The 11,803-nt window shown below is 41.7% G+C and overlaps 2 protein-coding genes across 2 annotated transcripts; one reads left to right on the top strand and one right to left on the bottom strand.

Moving 5' to 3' along the window:
- The first annotated feature begins 460 nt into the window (after nucleotides 1-460).
- Nucleotides 461-6,794, top strand: atg4b (autophagy related 4B, cysteine peptidase). Its single transcript, XM_083888405.1, has 13 exons — nucleotides 461-481; nucleotides 2,063-2,164; nucleotides 2,948-3,019; nucleotides 3,152-3,250; nucleotides 4,148-4,249; nucleotides 4,352-4,424; nucleotides 4,886-4,965; nucleotides 5,151-5,347; nucleotides 5,807-5,885; nucleotides 5,966-6,111; nucleotides 6,251-6,307; nucleotides 6,394-6,487; nucleotides 6,590-6,794. The coding sequence occupies exons 1-13, from the start codon at nucleotides 472-474 to the stop codon at nucleotides 6,661-6,663; spliced, it is 1,185 nt and encodes a 394-aa protein (XP_083744531.1). The 5' UTR covers nucleotides 461-471; the 3' UTR covers nucleotides 6,664-6,794.
- Nucleotides 6,795-7,922: 1,128 nt separating this feature from the next.
- On the bottom strand, nucleotides 7,923-10,246 carry dtymk (deoxythymidylate kinase (thymidylate kinase); the record flags this gene model as incomplete). Its single annotated transcript, XM_083887945.1, has 5 exons — nucleotides 10,031-10,246; nucleotides 9,813-9,921; nucleotides 8,860-8,950; nucleotides 8,581-8,778; nucleotides 7,923-8,033 (listed from the first exon to the last, which is right to left on the bottom strand). Exons 1-5 carry the CDS (start codon nucleotides 10,158-10,160, stop codon nucleotides 7,923-7,925), a joined length of 639 nt encoding a protein of 212 aa, XP_083744071.1. The 5' UTR covers nucleotides 10,161-10,246.
- Nucleotides 10,247-11,803: the final 1,557 nt, after the last annotated feature.

Genomic DNA, 11,803 nt, shown 5'->3' with positions numbered 1-11,803 from the left:
AATGATGTTAATGTCCGAAGAAAGTGCAGCTGAGAATGCTGAGTCATGTATTCGTGCCGTGTTCTCTGTCTACCTGACCTGCCTTTGATCCGTCCTCAGTATATGACACAAATAGATATTTAAATAAAATAAATGGGGGAGGGCAGACATCAAAACAACACAGCGTTCCTTTATGAAAATGTCCGTGTTTGGTTTGACGGTTTTGTTAAACTTCTGGCTTCAATAAATGTCGGAATTGTATTCAAAGTCTCTCAGAAAAACCCACAAAATAGGGGGACATTTTGTTGACTTAACATTTGTGTACGTGAAATTTGCAACGTGAACAATAGTTTGTCCCTCCTCTCGCCTCTTATTGGATGTCGTGGGGAAAGTCCCGCCTCCTTCGGAATTCCTCAGCGAGACTCTCCTCCCATTGGTGGAGAGGGTCGGAGAGCAGAAAACAACAAACAAGATAGGGTGAGGACCGTCGGGATGGATGCAGGTGAGCGAGCCTTTACAGCAATAAAAACTGTATTTCTTCTTTAATTTATCAAACTTGTCAGCTCGTAGACTAGTCACAACATAGATGGACACATATATCTCCCCCTGTCATGGTGGAGTTGTATTTTCCGCCAATACAGCGCCGTATTTCTTTGTAGCCTCGGTGACGTTAGCCCGCTAAAGTGATGACTAAAGCTAACTGCTAACTGTCGCTAGCCTGCTGGTATTGCTTAATGTAGTGACTTCTTGACGTTGACAGCTCAATGTTCGGCCCTGTAACTTCCTGTTGCGTGTCCAACATGAAGCCAGACTTAGTGACGTGTGTGTCTGTTGCGTCTTTTTTTCACCTTAACATGACGAGTGCTAGTTAGTGCTAACGTGGTGGCTCCGCCCAACACGACCACAACTTAGCCGACGCTGTCTTGTCATCGTCACGCTAATATTGTTAGCTTTTAGAGAGTGAGAGAGAGAGTGTGTGTGGTGTAATGTTGTTGTGTGTAAATAACAACACTCAGAGACAGAGAGCAGAGTTCTCTTTCTGCAAATCACAGTCTTGTGTGTCAGATAACTGTAGTCAACTTTTCCTGTTAAACCAGGTAAAAAACAATAACATTGGTCAATGCTATATAATTTTTAGCTATCAAAATATCCAGATTGGTCAACAGCTCACCGTTTATGAATAGCATTTATTTAAGGACACTGAACAAACTATTACACTTGTAATAGTCACAATACAATATTAACAAAATACATAGTAAGATAAAAATATAAGAACATGCACACCTAAAACAGAATGTGAACAACATAAAAGAGCAACACCTGAGACAAATTTGTAAAGTATTAGAATGTGTGCATAGTGCAAATGTGCAGAATTGATTTTTTAAGTATGTGCTATACAGAAAGTACCCATTAAGTGCAGTTGTAGTGGTTCATCTAATATTTTATTACATTAGTAATACATACAGTTTGCTGGCATCCATAATGTTGCATTTTCCCCCTTTGCCTCTTCTCATTCTTTCCCCCTTTTATTTCATCATTTCATTTCATCACAGTGGGTACATGTTATTTTATGGCTCGAGTTTAAACAAAAATATTCTTGCTTCTCTATAAACCAGGCCTGGCAAAAATAACTCTTCCATAACAAAATCTTTTTGGATTTGTTCTCTCTTAGTGTTTCATTCAATTGTCCTTATTGAGTAGAACTCACGTTTTCCCTAACTTTGTGGAGCTTGATTTAAAGGTGTGTCCCTTTACTGCATGAGAAACATATCAATATGAAACGTGAACCTTTATTTTATCCCACAGTAAGAATCCTCCACTTGCTGCCTTACATTTAAAATGAGGCCTTGGTTAACCTAAAGAAGCATGGGTTTGAAATGCTTGGTACTGTTTTTGTAGGTGTATAAATAGAACATTGTTACTGGAAATGCTTGCACTTCTTCTCAAGCAACTAATGGATACCACATCTTTACTACAAAACAAATAGCTTATTAATTAATTAATATTAAATCAGCTGGATCACATTGCTACTGATCATTTAACACAAGCCCTCAGTTGACGTACAGAATGTCTTGTTTTGCAGCTACCTTGACGTATGACACACTTCGCTTTGGAGAGTTTGAAGATTTTCCTGAGACCTCGGAGCCAGTGTGGATCCTAGGCAAAGAATACAATGCACTTACAGGTGGGACTGGGCATTCAAGTCTATATGAGACAGAAAAGAGATTTTTAAAGTGAGATTGTGTGAGGTATTTATAAGTCGTGTTTACATCGAGTCCATGCCTACTCCATGCCTACTGTCCTCAACTCGTTCAAACTCTTCATGCCCAGAGTTCACATTTCAACATGGTTCTCAAGCATCAACAACAATTTCTTTCAACTCTCTTCAACAGTGTAGATATAGGCCAACTGGACTTACTTGAGTTTATTTGAAGATGTTCGTCTGTTAGAACAAGGATTTCTTGGAGGCGTCCATCTTGTTTTGTGATCTGTGTGAAACACTTTGGAAACTGGAGTACACTTGGCTCTAGTGGGACCTCATTTCCATTTCTAACTGACAAGGGAACTAGAGAGCACCAGCTGGGACTAGAATGCAATATTATACATGGTGTATTACACAGTGTGCTCTGTGCATACAGTGTGCCAAGCACAAGCTGGGCACGAGATTCCTATTTGAAAAGTCTTTCTTACAGCAAGGTAAAGACATCAACATACTAGTTCTGATTTAATTTTCTAAACCCCTTGCTAAAATCTGTTTTTGCATCTACCCACCTGCAGCTGCTTCTCGACACAGGGAGTGCACAGAGAGCAGTCACCTGTTTATAATTCACTGACTGTTTAGAAGTACATCATCATCATCATCACTTCAGAAATCCAGAACTATCCCTTTTTACGTTGCCATGTAATTATCATGTTAGCAAATGTTCTCTTAATCATAGTAAGATGGTCGTTTCTGCTCCTTGTGCAGAGAAAGACGAGATTTTATCAGACGTCACTTCACGACTGTGGTTCACATACAGAAAAAACTTCCCTCCGATTGGTAAGTGAAAACTACTCGTGTGTATGTGTGTGTGCTGTTGCTAAGCTCCTCACAGACCCACAAACAATACAGATTTTTTTTTTCTTCCACTTGTTGTTAATGAAATGTTTTAATGAAGGATGTGTGTTCCAGGTGGAACAGGACCAACATCAGACACAGGATGGGGTTGCATGTTACGATGTGGACAGATGATCCTTGGTGAAGCCTTGTTGTGTCGACATTTAGGAAGAGGTAAGACCCTATCTAAATTCTGTCATATTAATGAAGCAGGTGGGATAAAGTTAATACAGCAACAGGTCATTGGACAGGAACATATAAGTAGACATCTGCTATTATTTGTGTGAGAGACTTCTGATTTAGCGTTGTCTGTCAGCTTTATGCAGCTGAAAAGCTTCATTTGAATGGGAATGTTAATAATAAAATGGGAATGTGGATCCAAAGCCCCATATAAACTTTTTCCCTCTTTCGAGGAATCGGGAATCATACTGTGGCTTAAATATGCCTTAAATATGCAGAAGCCACCAAAGCGTCCCTGTCTGTTCATTTCACTTTGTTGAAAATAAACCTTCAGAAGGTCATCCAGTACCTGAGAAGTGTCTTTATGTACATTGTATGAGGCCCCTTCCTCATTTCGTCCTCCCACTCTGTAATATTATGCTGATGTGGAACTGACCTGACATTTGTTATCGATAGTTAGTGTGGAGTGTTTGTGTCAAGAAAGAAAACCTGCTTCGCTCACAGATACGTGAAGGAAACGGATACAGGAAGTGCCACACATGAACAGGAAGTTGGACCCCGAGTTATTTCCGCATTCAAAAAATAAAGTCTATACTATGAAGAGAACATTCACAGTGATGCTTATCAGTAAAACAAACGCAAGTCGCCCAAATCTGGTATTTTATTTTTTAAGGGGCATTTTGTATTCTTAAATTAGACTGATATACTTTTCTGTAGTGTGATATTATTGTAAGCATGGGTTGTATATTGAGTTACCCAACTACTCTGACCCCTAATAATTAAGAGGTGATGTCACTAACTGCTCCTCCGCAGTGATCGGACAGTATGAAAACAGAGCTTGTTTTTTTTTTGTCTTACACCAGGCTTCATGACTGTATTTTTTGTTCTCAGACTGGAGATGGGCCATAGAGCAGAAACAAAGAGAAGAGTACATCAGTATTCTCAACGCCTTCATTGACAAAAAAGACAGCTATTATTCCATCCATCAAATCGGTAAGAAATGACAAGTCAGCCTTTCAGTTCTGTTAAGAGCTCACTCGCCCTGCTCTGACACTCTTGGCTGAGTGCTTGTTTTGTGCTCTCTGAACACTGCAGCTCAGATGGGAGTTGGAGAGGGAAAGCCCATAGGTCAATGGTATGGACCAAACACAGTGGCTCAGGTTCTAAAGTAAGTACTATGAAGAAGAAGTATTTTTACATTGAAATCTACTTTTTTCTTTCATCAACTTGCAAGTATTAGAGAAAAAGATTGAGAACTGTTCTTCAGAGTTCTTGTTTTAGCTCCATTTAAATCCAAAGATGTCAGATACACAGTGAAAACATGGCTGCCAACAGGGACGCCCGGAGAAACATAATTTAGCCACTTCACTCAAGGCTCACTGAATAACATCTATTTCTTCCTAATGGACAACCAGCAAAGTCTGTCCCTATGAGCTAAAATCATTGTTTATTTCTGTGGACTTGGGTGCCAATTGTAAAATCTGCTGTCAGCCATGTTTTCATAAAGATTGTGCCTACAGGTTCTTGTACAATCTAACATCAAACACCTGAACTGTCTCTTGAAAAAAACACAAAACCAAAGTGTCTGTTTAAATATATGACTGTGTCATTGTGTTGTGTTGCTCCTAGGAAGCTGGCAGTGTTTGATACATGGAGCAGATTAGTTGTACACGTGGCAATGGACAACACTGTGGTCATCGAGGAGATAAGTGAGTTGCTGTTATTATTAATATGCTGTTGTATGTCACATTTATCGTGATGAACACATGATCAACACAGTGGGAGATTATCTGGGACAAATATGTTCACAGCAGCAGGATACTACTGTCCTAAATACTTGTCCTAAGTGTTGTTAAGCAGAATGGACAGTGTTGTTTTGTCTGTGTGACTTCAGAACGCCTCTGCATGCCTTGGCTGGACGCTGCAGGAGATTGTGCAGAAGCAGCGGGAGTTTCGGAACTGAATGGCTGCCTGGAGGGAGCGTGTGCTCTGGCCGAGGAGGAGACGGCTCTGTGGAGACCTCTGGTCCTGCTCATCCCCCTCAGGCTGGGCCTGAGTGACATCAATGAGGCATATATCGAAACACTCAAGGTGTGATGCTTACTGTGTGAATGTTCATACTCAATACATAGATAACTGTTCTTCATTTATACACACACACATTTGTCCTTGTCCAATGTACATTACCCTGTCTGAATCTTTTAAAAGGTTGATTGTGTTCTCTGCTTCTTTTCGTGGGCTCTGCTTTGATGAATGTCTAAAATTACAAAAATTATCGCTGCCTTGATCTTATAGCTGGTACTTGGCTAGGGGCGTTAGTAATGCCAGGAAGCAAGATCTGTTTCCTGCGAGACCTCCTGATTCTGAAGACTCCCAAGTTGTTGTTTTTTTCCCCCTAACAAACAGTAGCGGGAGAGGAGACAGCCCCCAATCTCACAATGACTCCAAGGCTGTTAATTTAGGGTTAAAATCCTGCGTAGTTCTGCCATAAAGCTCATTTACTGTATATATATCTGATTAAAACTGCATTTTTTGTGTCTCTTTTCACAGCAATGCTTCATGCTGCCTCAGTCTCTGGGTGTGATCGGAGGAAAACCCAACAGTGCCCATTACTTCATTGGTTATGTCGGTACGTCCGCTCGCTGCATTTGTAAACACTCACCCTGCTCTATTTGCATGAACTTTGACCTGTCTCATCCATCTCATCAGGAGAGGAACTCATCTACTTGGACCCACACACCACACAGCTCGCAGTGGAGCCATGTGATGACGGTCAGGTCCCCGACGACACATACCACTGTCAGCATCCACCGTGTCGCATGCACATCTGTGAGCTGGACCCGTCCATCGCAGCGGTAGGAACAGCAGGAAGAATTATTATTTTTGTCTCTCTGGCAGTAAAAGCCCCACTGTAGATGATGATGATGATGAAGAATGTGTGTCACAGTCGCTCAGATCTTCCACAGCTGATTGTTTCTTCTGGTGTCTGGCCAGGGTTTCTTCTGCAGTACAGAGGACGAGTTTGACGACTGGTGTATGCGCATAAGAAGGGTATGTCTGTGTGTGAACACTGCTCTTCTGTGTGCTCGCCTCGCACTGTTTGAATAAAGCATGAATTATGTGTCGTCTTCCACCAGCTGTCCTGCAAAAAAGGGGGTCTCCCCATGTTTGAACTGGTAGACAGTCAGCCATCTCACATGGTCAGCATCGACACCCTAAACCTTACACCTGGTAAATATTCTGCACATTTAAAATTGAAAATAACATAGTCAAGTACTTACAAAACCCTGAACGTTGATGTTTTTTTTATTTTTGTCCACCATGACTTCACAGACTTCTCAGACTCGGACCGGTTGGAGCGATTCTTTGACTCGGAAGATGAAGAGTTTGAGATTCTTTCCCTGTGAGGAAAATACGAACAATGATTTACTGTTGTCGACAGTAGGCGAGAGATCCTCTGTCTCTTCTCTGTATCAGAAGGAAAAGCCGGAGGGGGGAGAACAATCTCTGGAGTCCTCTTCAGCCTGTCCAGCTCCAGCGGCATATTCAGTGTGTGTGTGAGTGTGTCACACAGCGTTGTTCTCTGATCAACTTCCCGATTACTCTCTGTATCCAAACGTCGAGACCGTCCTGGTGAAAGCCGTAGCAGGAGCTCAGGATAAAAATCTGTATGCACATCTTTACATATATGTGTTTGCATTATGAGTCTTAACACTTAAAATGTTTATTCTGGGGTGATTATGGTGCCTTTCCCAGACTCCATAAGTAAAAAATATTGCCATAACAGTTTTATGTTGTATAGAACATGATGGATCACGGCGCCCATGGCTTCTGCGATTTGTCACTAATGACTGTAACAGCCTGTAATGAAACCAAAATAAGTCAAGCCTTCAGACAACTTGTGTTAATTATTCCATGCCAAGTTTGAACATATACACTCGTTCATTTAAAGATTATTTATTTAATCTACACAACATATAGACAGGTGATGCAATGATAGACATGTATGAGGATTAAAAATCTAAAAAAAATAAAATCCCAACCACTCACTCATCTTCTGCCACTTTATCCTCATAAACCACATGAGGGTCGATGATCCCAGCTGACATGGGGCGAAAGGTACATTCACACCTACAGTCAATTTACAGTCCAATTTGCCTAATCTCCAAATCTGCATGTTTTTGGTAAAAGCCCAACCTGATATTTGAAAATTGCACATTGCAACAAAAACAGTTTTACCTTATACTTTCAGTCAAGTAATGAGGCATTAAAGTTATTAATTACAGCAGATGATGTACAAAAATAACAATACGTTTTCAAGGGAAATTGTGGTATTTTTCAGCCTCTATGTTAAATGTGCACATGTAAATGACTAGTGCTTACAAAATTATCCTTTATGTCCACTAAAAGTGCTTGTTTTCCAGCTCTCTCTAAATTCTCACAGACTTGAGCTGTTGCAGGAAGAAGGAAGCAGCATACTCGGATTCAGAGCGAGTGCTTCAGTTATGTCAAACTCTTACAAACACAATGTGTTATTTATTGTTAAAAACAAGCATTTTTAGTGGACATAACAGAACGTAATGTTGCAATTGCCTTCCATAGGATCACATCGGAGCTGTCGTGTTGAGGCTGCTGGTCAAACCGGACTCACACAGGTTGAAAACTTTCACTTCCATAGCTCTCCCAGTGGCAGGTCCTGGGCTGCGTTGACTGTGTTCAAGCTGTGTGCGCTGATGTCTTTGTGCACGTCTTCTACACTCCGAGAAGCATCAATTACCTACAACAGAAAAATATAAATCACGTCATTTTATTTAAAGCTGCCGTCAGCTAGTTCACCTTCAGACTAACGTCACATATTTTGCTCATGTCAATGTAAAGATGTTGATTTTGCATCAGTTAATGAGTTAAATTCTGAACAGCAACTGATCGACCAACGGTTGTGTACCAAATACTTATCTCCCATTTTGAAGGGGAGGAGAAAAAAATGAAAATAGCTGTTAAAAAGCTGCTTTTTATGTCCTTTATACAGTTTGTGCTTAGTGAATTATCAACGGGATATTTACTGGTATGGTTTATCTGATCGTATTCAGTGATTTTGATCTACACCTATACTTGCCGTGTTAGCTCTTCACTAGTTGGATGTAGCTTTGGCCTCAGATGAGAGCGTGCAGGTTTACTTTACGTAGAAATGAACACAAATGATCCAGCAACCATTGACACGAGCATCCACTGTAGATCATTGGTAACAGTATAAAGAATAAAGAGCTATTTAACACAGATTCCGACTTGCATTGAAGAAGGACATGGATCCAGAGCACTCATACCTGCCAGTTAACTGAAGGATCCTTCATCAGATCTTCAAACTTCTGTTGCACCGCTCTTTGGAAAACGCTGGTCTCGTATCGCTCTTCTCCGAACTGCCCCCTTAGTGCAGCCTCGGTGGGACTGAGCTGCAGAAACATCACCAGGTCTGGCCTCGGCAGTCCTATGTCAGGTTTCATGCACCAGTCCAGAGAGAAACCCTGGAGGAGATGGAGCACACGTCTAAGCTCGTTGTTTCAGCTCATGTAATGAACGATACAACATAAACGGACGAGACTCACCGGCTTAGCACCGGTGAACGCAGCTCCAGAGAAGGCGTATCTGTCCACAACCAGAGTGACGCCCTGCTCCAGCTTCTTCTTCATCACAGGTCTGTGGGTCAGAAGAATTTTAATATGCAGTCAGTGGAAAGACAATTTAACACATTTTGTCAATTCATTTGCAGACGCATGGACTATTTTCAGTGTGGTTGAGCAGCGCAAGAGCCCAACCAATGTGGTGTGTGGTCGACATTTTTAATCTATAATTTGGTTGAGCTATATAAAGCCCAGGAGACAGACGAGGCAATTTATTGTAACCAATGTTTTTGAAAAGTGGAGCAATTACAATTGAATATTTTTTTCGTTTGTGGATACAAGACTTGAGAACTACTTCAGCCTCTCTGTACACATTTTATCCAGGTTGCCTGCAATGATTTTTGAAGTCCAGCAGATGTCGCTATTCAGCGATACATCAACACAGTTGGGGGTGTGTCACACACTCAACAAGGCGGCTCCTCCCCATCACTATTTGTCATTATAACACACTGATGATATTCTGGATTAAATGTATTCAAGTAGATTATTAATCGATCACTAGTAAAAATATAATTAAAAATCTGAAACAGCATTTTAGCCAAGCCATGTTGTAGATTAATTCTGTATGGGAGAACTATATTGTCAAATGATCTTCTCACTTCTGGGAAGCTGACGTCATTGACCACACAGTGCAGTTTCCGTTTTAACGGTACACGTGTTGCTCCATGATCTGTGTGTGGAAAAATACCAATAAGAGCAATGTTATTGTTTGTTATTGCCAACAATGACGAGCCCAAAAATAAGTTTGGAATGGAAAGCAGCACGTGTCAGAAGCTGGCTTCCTGTCAAAAATAGTGATTGTGTGAGGTCAGCCACTTGGTCTTTGTTTCATTTGTTTTGTTTTGTTATTCTTTTATAGTATATAAGAGTCTTCTTACACGAGCTCCCATCGGTTTGCAGAGAACAGCAGGTGAACAGTGTGGTCCTCCAGCTCACTCTTCTTCTCCAGGTAAGCGCTGATCAGCTGACCGATCGTCGTGGTCCTGTCTGCAGCACAGTTACGTCACAACGCGTAACATTACACTGTCTTGAGGCGAACGTGAATATAGCAATGTAAATATTACACACAGCGACAAACGACGTCACGCGTCTTTACCGGGAAAGCGCATCATCTCCGCGGGTCGCCCGCTCTGCTGCAGCGCCTGAACCAGCTTCTTACACTGCGTGGTTTTTCCGGCTCGGTCCACTCCCTCCAGGACAATGAGAGCTCCTCTCTTCGCCGCCATTACAGCGTATTTTTATGCGAGGTTTAAACTCTGTGTGAAAACAACGACAGCTACTCTGGAGGAACAGTTTCCCGCCGTTTACTGAAATTATTCACAACACGGAAGAAGTATGGCGACGCCCTTCCGTTTCCATCCAACCATCTTCTTCCGCTTATCCGGGGCCGGGTCGCGGGGGCAGCAGTCTGAGAAGGGATCATGGATGTATAATATGAACTGCCTTGAAGACAATTTTTGCATGGTGGCCACTGTGGGTACTGCAACAAAAATCCCATGGAGCCCAAAAAGCAATTTTCCCATTGACCACAATAGTAAAAGAGACGCCTGTAAGAGTGTCCACAGGACACCTCGAGACATGGACACGGGCTTTTATAAATCTTAACATTATATTTTTTTAACTTATGGAGTTTCATGTTTGAAAAACATTCCTAAATGCCATAAAAAGCCCAGACAAATCTTATTTCTCAGAGTGACGTCACAGCTGTGTACGAGCACAGCCAAGCGCGGTCATGTGGCGTCTCGGGAACAGCGCTGCTGTCAGTGAACCGTATGATATGAAAACTTCTTGAGAAATGTGAATAAATGAAGACAATGAGGGGGTTTCGTTTACATTTTTAAAATATTATGACAAAGCAGGTTTTAGTTGTTTATTCGGCGCTCATTAACATTTATTTTAAAACGTATTATCGATGTATTAACGAGCTGTTGTGTGGATTCGTTGAGGAGAGGAGACTGACATGCTGCACTTTATCACTGTGTTCAGTCCCGGACATCGAGACACTGATGACGGTGTGGACTACGGAGCTGTGACGGTGTGATGCACTGAGAGCTGCGGTCACTTCACCACTGATTCCCGGGGAGGATGTTTGTCTTATCGTCACTATCGGTTCATGAAGTTACTGTTAAATGTGATGAACACGCAAATTATACTTGAATATAAACGTGTTGAGTGAAAGAATCGGGAGTTATAAAACTACTTTAACACGTTGTTATTGTTCATAATAATAATTATACAATTATATAAGGGAAATCAGACAAAAACAACATGATTCCTGTAACACATATAAGTAATAGTCACGGTCCTAACCCAAATAAACCATTTTTTATTGATCGTTTTAATCTTTAACTCCGTCATTGTACTTTTCAGCTTAACTTTATTCACTTCGCTGTCGTTGGTTTTGCATTTATTTACAAATCGATGGTTAAAAGCCGAAGTTAACGTGACGGCGGTATTCATGAAATCCGCTAGCACACGTTATTAGCATACTCCCATCATGCCTTTCGCTGTTCATGTACGCGCCGAGCAAGTCGATAACGCGGACGAGGCTCGTTCACATAGCCGAGAGACATTATGGTAGGGACACTACTGCGCATGCTCTATGGGCCCCATAACCCGGAAATAAACGCGGAAGTCAAAAACTTTTTTGGCATATGCGCTGGGTGAGCAGCTTCATAGGAATGAACGGAAGCGAAGGGGCGGTGCTCTATCCAGTTCATATTATACATCCATGGAAGGGATGCCCAGACTTCCCTCTCACAGGACACTTCCTCCAGCTCCTCCGGGGGGACCCCAAGGCGTTCCCAGGCCAGCCGAGTGACATAGTCACAAGTGGCTGACCTCACACAATCACTATTTTTATTGGTTG

The sequence above is a fragment of the Microchirus variegatus genome, assembly GCF_963457635.1.
Source record: "Microchirus variegatus genome assembly, chromosome: 4".
Classification (NCBI taxonomy): Eukaryota; Metazoa; Chordata; class Actinopteri; order Pleuronectiformes; family Soleidae; genus Microchirus; species Microchirus variegatus.
This window is presented reverse-complemented; position numbering and strand designations above follow the sequence as displayed.